The sequence below is a fragment of the Gekko japonicus genome, unplaced genomic scaffold, assembly GCF_001447785.1.
Source record: "Gekko japonicus isolate JY-2015 unplaced genomic scaffold, Gekko_japonicus_V1.1 scaffold1084, whole genome shotgun sequence".
NCBI classification, from domain to species: Eukaryota; Metazoa; Chordata; class Lepidosauria; order Squamata; family Gekkonidae; genus Gekko; species Gekko japonicus.
Window position 1 is genome coordinate 386,162 of NW_015170308.1, and position 18,612 is coordinate 404,773.

The window sequence follows — 18,612 nt, forward strand, 5'->3', positions numbered from 1 at the left end:
AGAATTGTTCTTATGGGCTTACAGAGGGGTTAAGAAAGATGCATATGAAGTCCCTTGACTCTGCAATGGCAGACTGAGGTACATACAATGAAAGATGGCAGGGGAGGGAGCTCTGCTGATCTCGACATGCACAGGGTTAGATTATCTCCTTAACAGTTGTACAGAACATTTCCAGTGTTCAAAGTATGTCACATACATTATTTAGGGGTAGCTTCCTCATAGGCAGCATTAGATATTTGCATTTGAAAGGCGTAGTATCAGACCAGATACAATCTCCACTGAAGCCAAGAAACATTTCAAAATTGAAACTGCTGCATAGATTACTCACCAGAAAAAGTCATACTTCACTCTTATTGCCCATCTATTCATCACAAGATTATATTAAGAAACAGAATAAGGAAAATAACTTATTTCCTAATTGTCATAAGCTCTTCTTGCAACCAAATTACTGAACTGTGTAACTGACAAAGAGACATCTCGATTGTAGCACTCAGCTTTCCCCATTACCTTTATATATGCTATACAGTTCTGGAAAAAGTCGCCACAGATAAAAGTTATAGATGGATAGTCTTTGTAGAGTAAAATGGCATCAGTCTTAAAGTCTTTGAAAAGTAAGGCTTAGAAATGTAATAACTGTCAAGGAAGTTGTTTTTAATTGAACATAAGGGATTATGATGTTCTTGTATAACAGATAAACTTTGTAAGATCTTTCATTGCCCAAAAAAATGATCAACAAGCCTGAGTGTTTGTTACCAGTATCAGTCTTTTTTGTCTCCTAAAATTTCAGCCAATTCTAACTTTTTATGTATTCAGATGTAAACTGTGGTACTACAAATAGCATAAGCGAAAGCTCTTCTACTGATAGCACAAGCGAGACATGGCTGTCCTCAAGATACTTTTTAAAGTAAAAAAATCAACAACGTAAATAATTTTTCTTTCCTTTAGAGATAGTCATAGGTGCTTGAGGCTACAACAGCACAAAAACAAAATATCTTCACAAATGTCTCCAAACAGTCAAGCTGAAAATCTAAGCCAAAATTTCATTTAACAGCCTGTCAGTTTTTTGATGTGAAGCTAATGAATGCAGTGGCAAACAAATCCATCAAACCTAACATCAAAACAACTGCACTTCATCCCACCAAAGGGAAGAAAACGAAATACAACCTGCAGGCCAGCACTTTGATCTAACCTATCCACACACAAAAAGTCTCTAAGCAGCTACTATTGTAGAATATGCATGAGCAATTATGGGCTTACATTTCACAAAAAGGAGCTAATGATTTTTAGCAAGCAAGATTTCAGAAGAAAAAGCTGCCAAATATCTTCCTTCAGGTACAAGTTAGTCAGTTAAATAAGAGATCATCATAAGGAAAAATCCTCTGAAGTTCACTTGAAGTATACAATGTACTACAGCAATCATTGTGCAGTTAATCTTGATACATTAAAACAAGGAAAAGTCACAGGTATTATACTTTATAAAATAACTATTGTTTATAACTATAATCAAAGTTCAAAATTAACAGTTGTGTGTTTACGTTTGCCTACTCTTTTTACTTTTATTAAGAGTATGTAGATGACAGGTTCACCCCACCCCACCCCAACCCACAGTCCATTTAGACCACTTCTTTGAAACCATATTGTAAGATTCTAGTGATTCTATAACAGAAAGGATATCTATATTTCATAATGGAAAGGGAAATCAGATCAGGAAGAAGTTTTACAAGTATATTATGAGAGTACTTCAAGGTTTAAACTTGCAACCATCAGTAAACACCCTCTTGGAAATAAGACCTATACACCCCCTAAAACATTTTTGCCCTAAAATAACAAAAATCCTTCCACAAAAGCCTCTACTCGGACTTTAGACAAAGCAGGCAAAGAACATGGAATATTTTCTTTTATTTTGCTCCTGGGACTAGAATAACATTAAATCTTAAGAAGTGACAAAGATGAGTAAAAAGATATGCAGAGGAGAAAGAAACAGAACTGTTGTTCTGAATTTTCTTTCATGTTCTTTCTGATTCCAATTATTTCCATTTGGGGAGAAGACAAATCATGATTCATTATCAAGCTCCTTAGCATGTCACCTATTGACTTTTCAGTTGCAATAGGAAATGGATGACACACTTCTCAAGGTAGGTTTTACATAAATTTCATGAAAGTGTACTCATACAATGAAAGAGATTCTATCAGTGTAAGTTTTTTCACTCCAGAAGTCAACAGCACTTGAAAAATACCTCTTGTCGATTAATTAGCTAATGGGGAACGAAGACAGCAGGATTCACAACAATACAGCATCTGCCCTTCTATAACACCTACGTTCCTCTATATACTCATTGGCCTCAGTATAACAAACATTCATTCAGAACAGAGTCTTCATTAAATGGTTTGTGATTCAGAGCAGTATCAGGTGCATTAATGGCAAAAGGCAAGTCATGTGGATAAGCTGTTGCTTGGCACCATGTAATGTGCAATAGGTAGGCAGATTGGTGCTTAATAACAGGGATGTTATAACAGAATAACTTGCAGATTGCATTCTGGGGCATCCTATTATTTCTTGGAAGGTGATCAAAGCTGTCAGTGAAATCAGCTCCCCAGCACAACCAGTCTTTACCTGAAAAGCACAGGCACAAGGGGCTGTTGAGTGCGCTATAGACAGCACTCTTAGATAATGAAAAGCAAATGTGAAACCCAAGAGGTCAGGCTAACACCTCATATGAACTAAGTTTGCACTCTAAAACTTTCCCCTAGAACACTGCATCCTTTCAATACACAAAGGTTTTATGGCAGATATGCAGCCATTCCTCACTAGATATGTTGATGCAGAAAGTTGCTGTTTGTTTGACCTAACACTGGATGCTTGAAAATATTATAGTCAAGGGAAAAGAAACATAGCTGTGCAAGGATTTGTGTATTATGTGCTGAGAACAGAATGTTTGCATTAACAGAACAGAAAAATTACCTAAACCCTTTAAAGTGGCAGCACTTCAGAAAGCTGAGTTGGTAGAATACACCACTAACTGAAATAATTAGTGTATCAAAACAGAAAGAGACTCCTCACATCTGCAAGAAGAAAACCTATAATATTTGGTTATCATTAATCCCAAAGATATACCTAAATCCATCACAGAGCCAGCAACAATTACATTTGCTGGTTTAGAACTTTTGCAAGTTCTTCATGCAATTCTGTCATCATATCATGCTTGTACTTAAAAATGCACAATTTCCTCTTAAATTCTAATTAGATATCTTTGTTATTAGTAATGGGATATGACTTACCAATTTAGCTACTTTTCCGTAATCAATCCATCTGATCGTTGCAAAGTTCGTTGACTCTGCACAGTTGAAACCATGGTTAAATCCTGCATGGTATCCATACGGGAAAGTTATCATAAATTCTCCTGCCTCCTGAGTGATCTAAAACAAAAAGACAATGTGTCAACATGCTCTCACTGCACTAGCAGTATAATCCATGCTTCCCCTGAGCTTTCCTCTTTGTTTCTTCTCTAAGATTCTCTTTCCCAGTGCAGATGCATGATTCCGCTCTTTACCTGGACAGATGTATGACTCTGCTCTTGATTCTGCATGCATGATTCTGCTGTTGGCCTGCAGATATCCTGAGGGGGGGGGGTTAACCCAAGATCTTCCTGCACGTGTGTGGTTTTTTTGGCCCCCCGTAGGGGATTTTTTAATTTGCATTTTCTAAAAACTACAACGAAAAATAGGAAGGGGACCCACAATCTAAGGGAGAAAGTAAAGCAAACCCACTAAAACCCCAAGAGATGGTGATCATACATAAAGCTTTTAGAATTAACTTCTAGCTTAAGGTTTGATTATGACATTCATCCTGTAATCATAATCTTCATCCTGTAATCAAAACAATATAAATCACCTATGCATTTGACTTAATAAAGAACAATACAAGAAACAATTAGTACTCATGTGACTTTCTAGAAACAATAACAACTCAGTATCTATCCTTTTTTTTTCTCAACTGAAGTTTTTTGGGGGGCTGCAGCTCCAAGATTTGAATCTGAGTCCTCATTGGAAGACGCCACTTCTCCATCTTCATCACGCTCCTTGGTGCTATCATCTTTCTTCTTGTCTGCTTCACCTGCTGGACGATTATAACACTGCAAAAACTCCATTGCCTTTTCTGTAGTGTCGATTTTTTCTTTCTTATCCTTATATTTGAAGATTATACCTTCGGGCACATTCCATCTGAAGGATATGTTATTTTTCTGTAAGTATAATACCAAGTCTCTATATTTCTTTCTTTTCTTCCTTATTTCAAACGGAATGTCCTTCATGATTTTAATTTCTTTGTCCTTAAGCTTCAAGGTTGTAGCTAATTAAGGATTTGATCCCTCACTTGTCTTCTGGAGAATCTCACCATCACTTCCCCAGGCAGATTATTCCTTCTTGTATATTCAGAATACGATCTATAGATAGTATCTATTTCATTTTGTAGTGTATCCGCTTTAATGGGGCTATAGCATCACACATCATCTGCTTTAGATCCTCCTCTTTCTCTTGAGGAACTCCTTGAAATTTTAGAACATAGCTTGCTCTTTCCATTTGTAGCTGCAACAAATGAGACTCGCCAACTAGTCTCTTTTTTCCATCACCTGCAGTTGGTTTTTTCAGCTTCTTGGTATTGGCATCCACTTCTTAAAGCTCTTGTTCTGATTTCTCAATTTTTTTCGAAGTTTCATTAAGTTGTGCTTGTTGTGCATCCAGTTTTTGGTGCAATGCCGTGACTTGTTCCAGCAGGGGTCGCAATACCTCAGTCAGCATCCTTTGGAGATCAGCAGTTGTGTCCTGTCTAGGGGCAGAACTCGCTGGGTTCCTGCACGTTTCTTAATTAAAAATTTCCAGAAAGGGATAAGGTATGACCTTGTAGGTCTGTGTATACCAGGGTGGATCTCAGTGGGAATATCCCAAAAAAAAAATTTAGGAAGGAAGAGAGTGACAGAGTGATTGTAAATATACAAAATAAAACAAGTAAAAATGTACAGAACCTACACTGAGCAACTAAGGAGTAATTCTCAGAGTAAACACATGCACACACACCAGCAAGAGGGCACACTTGATAAAAAGGAAAACAGAGAAAATTTGGAAGTTTTAGGGAAGGGACATACAACCTGAAATCCTAGGCTTGAGGTCTGGAGAGGTCCAAGGCACAAAGTGAGGAGAAAGAAAAAGGAGCCCACAATACAGTTGCAGAGGTGTTCAGATAGTGGGGGGAAACCTGGCACACTTTTCACTGACCTGGGATGGTCTTTTTATGGTGAAGAGTTCCATAGCTTGACATAGGAATATGATTGGTCCAAGACGAAATGTTTGAATCTCACTGGCTGGTTTAAAGTTAACTGCTGTCAAACATTAGTTGAAAAGGTAAAAATATGAACTGGGCACTGGTTAATGAAACAGCAACTTCCTTGGGCTGGGCAGTTTGGTATAGTGGTCAAGAGAGGTGTAGTGGTTAAGGGCGGTAGACTCTAATCTGGAGAATGGCGTTTAATTCCCCACTCCTCCATATGAAGCCAGCTGGGTGATCTTGGGTCAGTCACAGTTCTCTCAGAGCTGTTCTCTCAAAAGCAGTTCTCTCAGAGCTCTCTCAGCTCCACCTACCTCACAAAGTGTCTGCTGTGGGGAGAAGAAGGGAAGTAGATTGTAAGCCTCTTTAAGACTCCTTCAGGTAGTGAAAAGTGGGGTATAAAGACCAACTCTTCTTCTTCTCTGGGATATACCAGGATATTCCAGTGCTGACAGGTCTTTTATTATTGAGAATGAAGTGAAGTCTTATTGTTACTGAGAACCCTGAGCTGGGGAAGATCACGCTTGATCAGTTTGTAAAGCCAGCACAACCTACCTCTTTCCTGGGCCTTCATGGCTGTACCCAGTTGCCTTTATGAGACTCCCTAAATTCCAGATCTCCTGGCACTTAGGCTCTAAAAAAGGGGTGCCTATTAAAACAAAGAAGTCCAAAATAAGAGGGGGAGCTCACTGATCAAGGGGGGTCTCAGCTGGAGGAGGGGGCGGGGTCCTTACAGGGGGTGGGGATAATGAAATGCATAAAATTATGCATCGGTGGGAAAAGTGGCCAGGCAGAACTTTTTCTCCCTCTTACATAATTCTAGAAGGCAGGGGCACCTAATAAAGCAGATGGGCAATAGATTCAGGACAGAGAAAAGGAAGCAATTGTTCACTTGATAATAGGGTTGCCAAATCAGAAATCCTTACCAGCGGGGGAGCATCCTGTCGCTCCGGGAGCCGGCCAGGGATGTGCGCGCGCGCCGCCAGAGCGTCACCGGAAGTGACGTCACACGCTGCGGGAGTGGGAATCGGGGCTCGAAACCGGGGGGGAATTCCGCCCCCCGGGGGGGTTTGGTAATCCTACTTGATAAGTAATTAAACAACAGAATTCACTGTCAGTGAGCATAGTGAGGGTCATTGGCACAGAGGGCTAAAGGCATTAGGCAGATTCATGGAGGATAAATCCATCCCAGGCTACTACCCATGATGACTAAAGGGAACCTCCACATCCATAGGCAATAAATCTCTGAATACTAGTGCTGGAAGAGAACTTAGAGCCAGTTTGGTGTAGTGGTTAAATGCACTGACTGTAATCTGGGGCAACTGGGTTTGATTCCCCACTCCTCCACTTGCAGCTGCTGGATAGTTCTGACAAGAGCTATCCTTGAAAGGGCAGTTCTGGAAAGAGCTCTCTCAGCCCCACCTACCTCACAGGCAATGCTCCCTCTAAGCTGTGGAGTCTTGTGAGCAAAAATTCTACTTTGTGAGCTACTGGCATTAAAGTTGTGAGCGAGCGATTTCACTACTGCATTAATTAGTTTGCTCTATAGCTATCCTCCTGAGCGAAGGCAAAAATGTGTGAGCCGATGGCTAAAAACCTGTGAACTAGCTCACCCTAACTCAGCTTAGAGGGAACACTGCTCACAGGGTGTCTGTTGTGGGGCGGGGAAGGGAAAGGAGTTTGTAAGCCACTCTGAGTGAAGGGTGGGGTATAAATCCAATATCTTCTTCTTAAAGGGAAAGGCCTTGGACTCTGTGTCCTTTATTTGTCCTCTAGATCAACAGGTTGATCACCGAACTAGATGGATTGATCCAGCAAGTCTTTTTTTATGTAACAGCTTTCTGACTTACACTTTACTCTGCATAACAGAATACATTTACAAAAATCACGCATAAAATGGGGACATTAAAAATTGAGGGGGGGGGGGTTTCCAAGGATTTCATTATTAGATTGTTACCACCAATGGCCTGCCCAGTAGTTGGGAGAAATTAGCTAGGCAGCCAGGGAGGCCAGACGGGTACCAGGGATCACACACATGTTTATACCAAGGGCCGATACAGTAGGAAGACTCCAGATTTGAAGAGTAAATGAAATAGGTTTTATTGAAGAATTTCCACACTAAGCATTCAAGAAAGATCACGCAGTTCAGAACTAAGAAAACAGAGGTGATGACAGTGAATAGAAGGTTCAGTTACAGGGGTTATACTCTCTGTCCAGATGTGCAAAAGTCCATGGAGAAGAGATTATAGCCCAAAGACAGTTTGGGGATGATCTGCCAGTTGGCATCCAGGCAGACACACAGTCAAGGCCATATGCTTGGATGGATATAGACATTGGAGAACAATCTGAACCAATGGGAGACCTTGAGGGGCTTGTCTCAGGTGAAGACAAAAGACTACCTGGGCCAATAAGGGGTCCTAGGGGGTGTGACACCAGGAGGAGAAAAACTTAGGTGTGATCAATGAGGTCCCGGGGGGGGGCAGAGTCTGGATTCACAATACCGTTGATGAGATTAGCTAGGTGCTAGATGGCTCTACTGGAGCTGGCTGAATGGGTTTGATGACCACTGAAGGTCCTGCTGAGGCAGGTTGAATAGGTTCCCAGGTTTAGATTAAAAGTGGAAAATGGGTTCCTGATTAGCATCAGGAAAGATCGTTAATAATCTGAATGTTTGGTTTATCTCTGTATCCTGAGGGATGCAGCAGGAAGGACAGGTGGAGACAAAGGAGTTCCACATAGACATAGGTATCACACAAAAGGGCTATGTGAGGTTCTTATTTTGGTTATCAAATAAAAGAAAATATGAGAGAGAAATGGAGCAAGAAGTTACAGGATTAGAATTCAACAACATATGTGATACTTTCTCATGGCTGCCCAGCCTCCCTTCCTCTTTCCATTCTGTCCAAGCAAGTTTTCAAGAGGAGCTTTCTATGCTGTTTCTCTAATCTGAAGTACACCTGCCCAAGCAGGTCTTACTTTATTCATGTATCAGTAAACCAGTTTTTCTAATGGTGTAGTGCCCTATAGTTCTCTACCTGGTCAGTCTTCTGCTGAGGATGGACCCTGATGAACTGTTTGACTAGTATAGTGCATCTGAACAGTACTGATAATGTTGTTCTAGGACCAATAACTCAAGGACAGTTATATTAATGCTGGAAAATATGTCTTCAGAATGAACTTATTACCATCGCAAAATATGCATTTGCCTAGAAGCAACTACTTGAAATACTAATGGTTATATCAGTGTCATGACAGTGTATGAAATTAGGAACTAGAATGAATCATTTCACAGCCTTCTAACATCACACAAAACTAGCCTACAAATTCAGAAAAGGGTTTGTTTAATATAAGGCTTGACTTTTTCTAAAAAAGTAAAACTTGTAAGGCTACAAGTCACCACTATATTAAGATTGTGTTTGTCCTAACACAATGAAAAGCCAAAGAAGCTAGGAGGATTGATATAAGATGCAAAAAGAACCATAGATTTTAGGACAAAACATACAATACAATAAAAATGCTGAAGTAAAACTGGCACTTGTCTCAACAACGAACACAAGTTACCTTAAGTAAATTTTAGAATGTGGCATTCAGAGGATGAGCCTCTGCATCAGAGCTCTTATGGGGCCATGCCACATGGATACAGAGACAGCTTCGCTTAATATGTGGTAAGCTACACTACTGTAGGCCTGACCTGAATGACCAGGCTAGCCTGATTTCATCCAATTTCAGAAGCTATGCAGGGTCACCCATGGTTAGCACTTGGGATGAGAGACCACCAAGGAAATTCAGGGTTCCTATACAGAAGCAGGCAATGGCAAATTACCTCTGTTCATCTCTTGCCTTGAAAACCCTATGGGGTCACCATAATTTGGCTGCAACTTGATGGCACTTTCCACCACCACCACCACACTATTGCAGTAAAAGTAACCTTGATGGTAGATCTGCAGATATGCACCAAACACCTCATACCTACACCTCCATTTGGATTAGACCTCTTATCAGTAGCTGTCCCAAATTCACACTACTAGTTGTTGTTTTTTTACCTCATGTAATGGGTTTAGCACATATCTGGCAATTCTCACAATTAAATAGTGCAATCAAAAGCAGAGCTACAACCTTCTAAAACCAATGAATTCAATGGACTTATAAAGGTGTGACTCTGTTTAGAATTGCACTGGAAGTCTCCTGGAGATGCGCTGATAAATGATAGTATGACACATGGGAACACTCGAGAAGGGATTCAGTTTCGGTCTGCTCTATAACTCCCGTACATCACCTCACAATGGAAATAATGTCATGCATTTTCCCACTGGCTCTCATAACCCCCACTGAGCTGGCTACAGACTCCGACTCAGAAGCCTCCAAGGAGCCAGAGACATAGCCTGGAGGAAAGCAGGAAGCTTCAGAAGACCCCTCCAGAGCAGGTACTCCTGAGTCCTGATCCATCTGCTCCAGGACTGGTCCCAAGGAAACTGCAGTGGGAGATCCTCCAGAACTTGTCCCTGAAAAGTCTATAGAAGGAATTCCTCTGCCAGAATTTCCCTCTGTCACACCAGGTCCTGGCACAACTAAGTCCACCAAAATATGCCTCCACCAGTAGGAACAATGGAGACCGAAAGCTCGGGCTGAGATAGCCCAACAAAGGCGCAGTGCCAGACTGGCAGTCGATACTCGAAGTAATTTTTACATTATTGATTTTTCAGTTTCAATTTCTATATTGGCTTTAACTTACTGTACTAGCTTTTTAAAGAATATTTAAATATATTTTATTTTTATATATTTTTTTTATTTTTAGATGTTCTAATTCAACAGCTGTTCTAATTCAATAGCTGTGCATTTGGCACCAGACACATGACTCCCATCTTAAGAGACCTCATAAACATCCTTTTCTTGTGTCTATGAACCTTGCTGCTTAAGTAATAAAAAGTAAAAAGTAATTTTTACCACATTGCAAGTAATTTTTATATGATTATCCATATTCAATTTTCTTTTTTCTACAGCTTTCCTTTTTTTGGTCCAGTATTAACTTATTGGTTATTTCATTGTGATATGTGACATTGTAACATGTTTCTATCTGTACCTCAAATTGTTTGACCTCTGAAGAAGGCCCCAAAGGGGCAGAAATACATCAGGTCACTTGTACTGGCCGTTGTGTTCAGATCACTTCTACTTTGTAATGAGGCTTTCATTGGGCCCTTATATGTTTTTAACTGCCTTTCTAATAAATACATGTATTTTTGTATATAAAGTATACACTAGGTTTTTAAGATTGGCCCTTTATCAGGCTTCTTTCTTACCCTTGTGGTTCTTGATTCCAGTTATTGGGTCAAGTTTGTTTTCCCCTCCCTGTGTCTTACTAGCCCATACTCCATCTCCTAGGCCAGACCATAGTGGATGTAATCCACTGAAGGACTCTAGCCCTAGTTAAACCTGGCTAGATGAATCTCAGGTGCTGCTTCCAGAGCAGGTAGAGTTCCTGTCCTCTCAGCCTATTTCAGCTTTTGTCTGAGAGGACAAGCTTGTTGGATCAACTGGTCCACTAGGTGTAAGTTCATGAAGGGGGAGGTGTCCATGTGAACCCCAGCAACCTGCCGTCTTGCACTCTCTACCCATGCCGGCTGGCTGGATAATGGATACCTCGGCTGGTGGATGGTTCAGCTGACGGGACGGATCTGGAGGACCCATGCTGTGCCAATGCCTATTACAGCTGTAACCAATAAAGTTGTGGCCAGTTTTATCCACCCAATTTCCAAAGAAACTGTTGTGTGAGTGGTCAATTTAAACGGGGCAGTATAGGGCTGGCCACACCTCTCCATCCCAAATAAGACCTGGAACCGCAACCAGCCAAGGGAAAGGCTGTTTTACTGCTGACTCTGCAACCACTGCACCAGAACTTGCCATGCTCTTGTGACTCCAGGACTGGCTCTTGACCTCGCTTCTCAGCTCTGTGATCTCTGCTCATGAGTAACCCTTGGACTGCCTGACTACGCCTCCTGGACAACCCTTTGGTAATGACTTTCTCAGCTCTGGACTTTGGAACTGAACCCTTAGCTTCTCACATTCAGACCCACACTACCCACAAGGAATGCACACCAGCTCCACCTTCCTCCACGTATCATGCCCCCAGGGATGTGGAGGATTGTCTATCCCCACAGTTGTTGAAACTCAGCCAGCCTTTGTGTATCTGGAGTGAGAGATAAGGCTGTCTGCATTCTCACTCTCTCCCTAGCATGACAGCTCTGGCGAAAGATGGAGATTGCTAAGGTGGCCAGAGGAGAGCAAGCTGGCCCTGGCAAAAGAGAAGTGAACCCATCATCACCCAACTGTGATCAGCTTGCCCTTTTGGTGGGCGGCTGCCATGGTGATGGTTTTACTCTCACACACATTCAGTTTGCTGTCCTCCTGGCAGTTGCCCTAGTGCTGAGGTGAGAGCACAGAGGCTGCAGAGAATTGAGGTAGGGTGCTGAAGAGGATGGGCCCTTCCAACCCTGGAATGAGGCTCACAGCTCAGGGAGGCTCACTATTTACCTGTCCTCCAGATGCTCCAATGGCAGCTGGTTCAAGATGAGAACCACCTGCCAACCCCAAGCCCTTTCCTGGAATGTGAGAAGGGTGCCACATTGAGCAAGCACCACAGTTCGTGTGGCTTCTGAACCACTGTGAGTATCACAGCAGTAAGGTTTCCTTTTAGGACTACTATCGATGTACAACAGCATATTTAATATGAAAACATATATAGTCAAATTATTTCCTACGTTATTACATTAAAATATACTTTGACTTTTAATTTACATATGAAAGAAAAAAACAGAAAACCACTAGCAAATTTCTTGAAACCTGCAAGATGTTTTGGGTGTGCGTGTTCTGAAGTGTTCTGACAGGTAACATTGTAATCCTATCATTTTCTGATACATGTGTGGAAGTACAACTATATAACTTAATCAAAAGAATAACCAGTTTGGAATCAAAAGAAGAGCCAGCTTGGTGTAGAGAGCCAGCTTGGTGTAGTGGTTAAGTGTGCGGACTCTAATCTGGGAGAACCGGGTTTGATTCCCCAGTCCTCCACTTGCACCTGCTGATGTGACCTTGGGTCAGTCACAAGCTCTGGTACAGCTGTCCTTGAAAAAGAGAAGTTTGTGTCAGAGTTCTCTCAGCCCCACCCACCTCACAGGGTGTCTGTTGTGGGGAGGGGAAGGGAAAGGAGTTTGTAAACCGCTCTGAGACTCCAAGTGAAGGGTGGGGTATAAATCCAATCTTTTCTTCTTCTTCTTCAACGAGACAGAAAGTTTATACTAGATGAAAGCAAGAAGAGATACCCACTTTAAATATATATGTATGATATCCTATAACTCCATTACAAATTGGTAGCAATTGCACACTTTAAGCATAAGGATGCAAATAAGAGTGTATGCACACAGATGCACATGCTGAGATCATGATTGGAGTTTTTAAGAGTGTGGTGAAAGTGCATATAAGTATGAACATTTTCTGTGCCAGCAATTCCCAAATTTATCTTGTCACTCACCCCCACTGATGACAGTTTAGCAGGTGTGCTATTGCAATAACCGGCAGTTCAGCTGTCACCTGGTAGGCGTAGGCTGGCTTATCAGTGTTCAGCACGTTTCCAGTTCTATCAGTCTAAGCCACAAGAGATCACAGCCTGATTCTTTCTATTCACATTCTCACAGAAGCTTATTAATTAGAGCTACAGTTGGGTATACACTGCTCTCTGGTGGCACAAGGTGACATAAAATTATATTTAACTATTTGAAATGTTTAAATGGAATTCTAGAGAGTTCAAAGTAGTGGAATAAGGCAACCTCTGTTCGCTGAATACCCTTCACTTCCTGTAAAACTTAATCTGAAGAGGTTAATAGGAATCCATCTGCCTATATTATTTGATAGCCTTACCATTTCTGTATGCTGGAAGATACATTGCTCTGACTTCTGATTGCTCAACAAAAAATGAAAAATCTAAATTGCAGGGCTTTATATGTGAGGATATAAAAGACATGAGAAATATGTGTCACACAATATATAAATAAAGCAACTATATATGTAACGTAAATCATTAAAAAAATAGTTCAAGACGACACTCAGATTCCCTCCCCCAAACAGTATCACGAATCAAATGATGAACCTGGATGGACCTTAGGAGTATAGATCAAAATCCCACTCACTGTAGCCAAGTACAGGCTGGAGTGATGTTTGTACAAACCTGGGTCACCTCCCAGCTTTGCACAAAAATACAAAAAGAGATGGGGGACAAATTTGTAAAGCATTAAAAATGTTTACTTACTGGGGGGGGGGGAGACCAATATCTTGTCACACTATGTCATGAGATCTCAGCTACAATTTGCAATGCTATAAAAGAACCAAAAGCAGCCACAGTGGCTGGAAGGTACTGCTGTCAGATGGTACAGGAGACAGAGAAAAGGAGGAGGTGGTGGGGAGGGTAGCAGACCTACTGCTGGTTGAGCCAAACAGAAGAGGCAGAGGCAGCAGCGCTGCTTGTGAGCAGGCAGGGGTGTGTATATGTATGTGGCACTGATCAGAGAAGGTGCAGGGAAGGAAGAAGGAGGCGGCGCACCAATGAGCTGCAGGGGAGGTGGCAGTAGTGGGCAGGAAAACGAAAAGAAAGAAGAAGTGTGAAAAAGGGAGGGAAAGGGCCAGCGGGGGGAGGGGGCAGGAGGAAGAAGAAGATAAAAGAATAAGACCCACAAGTCTAATGAGGTCCCCACCTATAAGTGACAATACTTAGACATCACATTGTTAAAACAGTATTTAAATAAATGAAACTACACCTCAGGAGAGTGGTGAATCACTCCAACCTATACAAAAAGATGGAACCACAATATAATCCATAACAAGGCCACTAGAGAATCTTGTGAAATTAATCTTCTTTGGTCTGTGATGCCTCAATCACAAGCATTCTGAGACCAACTGTCAGTGTATCTCCCAGCCTTGAGCAAATGAAGACATAAAAGAAACTACTCATTGACACTGGGATTTGACTAGGCATTTCTAGTGATGCCTAGTAGTACAAACTTCCATTTGTCCTAGGCCAAACCAGAAGGGTACTGTTTCCAGGTGATACATCAGGACACAGCAAATGTTCCTAAATCTAACCAAATGCATTCAGAGTTGCCCACACTCTGGCATTCATCCATATATGGAAGACATACTATATCCTTCTATGCTTCCCCCCCCCCATCTTCCTTTGCATGCCAGAAATTCTGTAGAATGGAAAGAGTTTCCAGATCTTTGCTGAATCTTTCTACAGCATAAGGAGAGTAAAATCACTGCACAGCTAAACCTCCACCAACTTTACTGAAAGGTTTCTTGGCATGATATGACATTTTACTGCAAGAAAACTGTATCTCTTCTACTACCTGGCTAGGTAAAGCAAAGATTTATTCTCATTAAAAATGCTTCCCAATAGTAGATTACAGGATTTAAAAAGCAGGGGAAATAATACGAATATTGTATGTAACTACAGGAAGCAGCTATATATGCATTAATCTCAAACCTAAAAAGAGATTTGGTAAAATTAAAGTTCTTTTCCTCCTTTTCACTTGCTTTATAGTGAGATGGTCAATCTCTTCTTGGGAGCTTGCCACTGGTATCCTATTTAAGTGGGAGTACAGCAAATGAAGACTTATATTATACCCCAACCCTGAACATCTTTACTAGGAAATGAATGAGCTCAACTGCACTGAATTCAGTTCTAACTTAGTTCATTTAGAACAGGGCTATAAGGGTATCTGTGTGTACTTAGGGTAGAATCTTATTATACAATTATTAGTCCAAGATTAAGAATTTTACTGTCAAACATACAGACACACTCATGCAGAGAATGTGCCATTCTGAATAGGGGTGTGCAAAAAAAATCAGGGTTTTTGTCCAATTTGGGTCTATTGGACACCAAAAATATTAGTATTCCCGAATACCAGGATTGGTATTTTATTAGTATTCATGGTAAATATTGGGATAACTGAATTTATTCAGCTCCATTATACCTTAAGGGAACAGTCCCCACAGCTATAAAGGAGAATTTCACTCAACGAGTCATACCACCACGGTGAGACTCCGTGAGTGAACTGAAGGCACTTAATGTTTAAATGCCTTCTGAACTCCTCAAGTCACACTGCAGTGGCAGCACAACTCAGCAAGTGAACTGAAGGCATTTAAAGTTTAAACGCCTTCTGAACTCCCTGAGTTACGCTGCCGCCATGGTACAATTCGGCAAGTGAACTTTAAAGGCATTTAAAGAGATGCCTTCTAGCCACACCCAAATAAAAGCCAAAAAATATCAGCTATTTCAGTAGCCAAATCAGATTGTCTAATCTGTACTGGGCTTGGTATATACTGAGTGCACACCACTAATTCTGAACTCCTTAGAGGAAAGGTGGAATAAAATTACATTAGAGATGGGGGAAGGATGAGGAGGATTAGAGGTATGCTCCCTTCTTTCCTTTATATGGCACTTTGCTTCTAAATCTGTTTCCACATGATTCAGTAGTAAGCGCTAACAATCTTGCTTTAGTTCAGTTCCTGAGTTGAAATCCACGTCTTAATAAATTATGCTCCCAAGCACCCTGTTCATACTTCAATATAATGAATAAAGAACAAAAATTTTACTAAAAACTCACTTTGTCAAAAGGAATTCCATATTTTTTCAAAATTGAGGGAGAAATTAATGTCATCTTATGGCGCAGAAAGGCATCACATCCTTGAGAACTACTTGGAAAGAATCCTAGTAAGGAAAGAAAACACCAGAATTGTATCAGACACAATAAGTATAGATCACTTAACATTTTGCTTAATTCATAATATACAGTTACATATTTTCAGTCCAGTTACATTTCTATCAAGAATTGTATATTGAAATACTATTAACTTGACCTCAGGCATTCTGGGTTGCATACTACAAAGCACAAAAGGCACGTGTGGAGATGGATTGCCTTTGCTTTCCCCTTCCTGAACAATCTCCTGTGACCCATGAAAAGCTGACACAGGGAGACAGGGGAGCCTTGTTGACAAAATGCCATGTAGCATGGGGAACTGCTGCAAGGTGGAGGACTGAGTGAAATCATCTCCTTCTTGCTAGCACAAGAAAGACTTCCACACTGTTTGGGATATGCTTGATCTCCAAAGCAATCACCTGCTGACTTAGGATCACTGGGAATTGGTGAATGTGATACAGGTCTACCATCCCGATGTTTTTTGGCCTCACAGGGTCAGCAGATCCACACGCGGCTAGAATTCTTAGGACATTATCACCTGTACAGTAGCAAACAATATCTCCAAAATACAGTGTTGTCATTGACAGTTTGTTTTCTGTTTAAAAAATTAAAATATTGCAGGAAAAAACAAGTTTAGAAATCTTAGAAATTTTGCCATTGAAATAGTTTTTCTACCCCAAACCCATTTAATATATTGAAGTAAAAAGGAAAAAAAAAAACGAGAGTTCACTAAGAATACTCTGGTCCAGGGAACCATTTTTAAGTGCCCTGGGGAGATACAGCCCTTTGTGACAGTCTGAAGATTCTGCCCAACAACCTGGAGAATATTTACCATAGCATGCTATTTATGGGGCAGAAAAATACTCTGAACATCAAAAAAGTTAGATTAATCCCACATTTTAAAATGTTTTCCTTTAAATTCATGAAGGCTTGTTAGTTGTCTAATATGTTAGGTTCAAACCATAGTTCATTGTTCTGAATTTTAAAAATCTAGCTTTGTAAAGGAATCCTATTGGTGTAAATTACTTAATATGCAAAAGAGGAGGGGTGAATCTACATAAAAGAAAGATTCTGATGTCAAACTCTGGATATTTTAGTACTGTAAAACACAATGATTTCTGCCACCATGAACAAAAATCTTTTGTGAAACTCTTTCTACCCCAAGATACATTGGAATTAAATTTAGGGTAGAAGGTAGAAATATATCCCAATTACATTATGTACAAATTGTTTACAGTGTTGTTAAAGAGCTAAATTAGGGCATTAAGTCAAAGTAGTTATTGTTCCTTCCACTAAGTCAGGAGTCTTCTATATGGGTGTAGGACTGTAGTCTTATAAAACAATGTCAGCTGAACAATTAATTGCAGACAGCTTCATACAAAGAAAATGAACAAAAGAACATTATAAAATATGCAAAAACTTATTCTATTTGTTCAGTAAAATCCTATACAGCTTTAGATATTTATTAACAGTACTGATAAGATTGGTATCTTGAAATGCAAAAAAGTGAAAGTCTAAGTCATATACTTCAAATGAACTCATCACACTTTTTAAAAATCTGTAGGTTTGAGCTGCATTAAATAAATTAAGTTTTAAATTAAAATCAATGAACAAAGAAGCCTATTTAAATCTCTTTCTATATGGATTTGTAATCAGGGCCTGAACAAATGTGGTGACTGGTCATAAGTTAATTTAAATTGGAAAACCACTGGAGTAAGGTAATGCACAGTGTATTAAGCCCAGCATATCAGCTTAGAATGTGTATTTACAATGACCCTGGAAAATAATACCCTACATCATCTCAGCAGGACAAAAACACATAATGTACAATGCAAGATATATGCTTTGAAAACCAGTTGTCAGTGAATATTTAAGGAGGTTATATTTGTAAAACAAAAGAAGGTTGTGGGCAGGGTGAGTTGAACATATGATATACCCTCCTACATTTCACAGATGCAAACAGAGATGCTCATGTGCATGAGATCAGGGATGGAACCACAGGGTCTAATGACCTTGGGTCAGTAAACAAAACGTATTGAGGAATTAGGTACATTTCATATTCCATATAATCCCAGATCTCAGTCTTGCAGGATTAGTGATGATAAAAAGCACTGAATATTGCTTTAGAGCTTTTTAAACATTGTAAAGAAAGCACAATGCATTCCAACACATGTAGAAAGCAGTGTAATTGTACAACATGGACACATATGAATTTGCTTGAACACCTCCATAAAGCTCATTGAAGAATCAATCCTGTTTGTGATGGGTGAGCAGAATGTAAAGTAAAATGGCATGTGCTCAAACATCACTAGCTACTTTATAATGCAGAGCTCAGGTAAAAACGAGATCAAATCAAAAGAACAAAAAGTACACTCAGAAGGTATGGACTACTCCCAGCTGTTCATGAATTGGCAAAGTTAGATAAATGATAGTGTACATAAATCCATAAGGTAGAATAATAATTTTTGTAATGAGCTAACCATCTCAAGTCACTACTGAGTCCAAGTCTGATAATATCAAATATATATCTGAATTCCAGTTCAGCAG

At 40.2% G+C, this 18,612-nt stretch overlaps 1 protein-coding gene across 1 annotated transcript in view; it reads right to left on the reverse strand.

Moving 5' to 3' along the window:
* The window catches only part of KDM4C (lysine (K)-specific demethylase 4C), a 276,891-nt gene that overhangs the window by 233,734 nt on the left and 24,545 nt on the right, over window positions 1–18,612 (reverse strand). The window contains exons 3-4 of the mRNA XM_015417984.1: window positions 15,973–16,078; window positions 3,280–3,417 (exon numbers count right to left, since the gene is read on the reverse strand). Coding sequence (XP_015273470.1) covers window positions 3,280–3,417; window positions 15,973–16,078 — 244 coding nt within the window. The remainder of the gene's footprint in view (window positions 1–3,279; window positions 3,418–15,972; window positions 16,079–18,612) is intronic.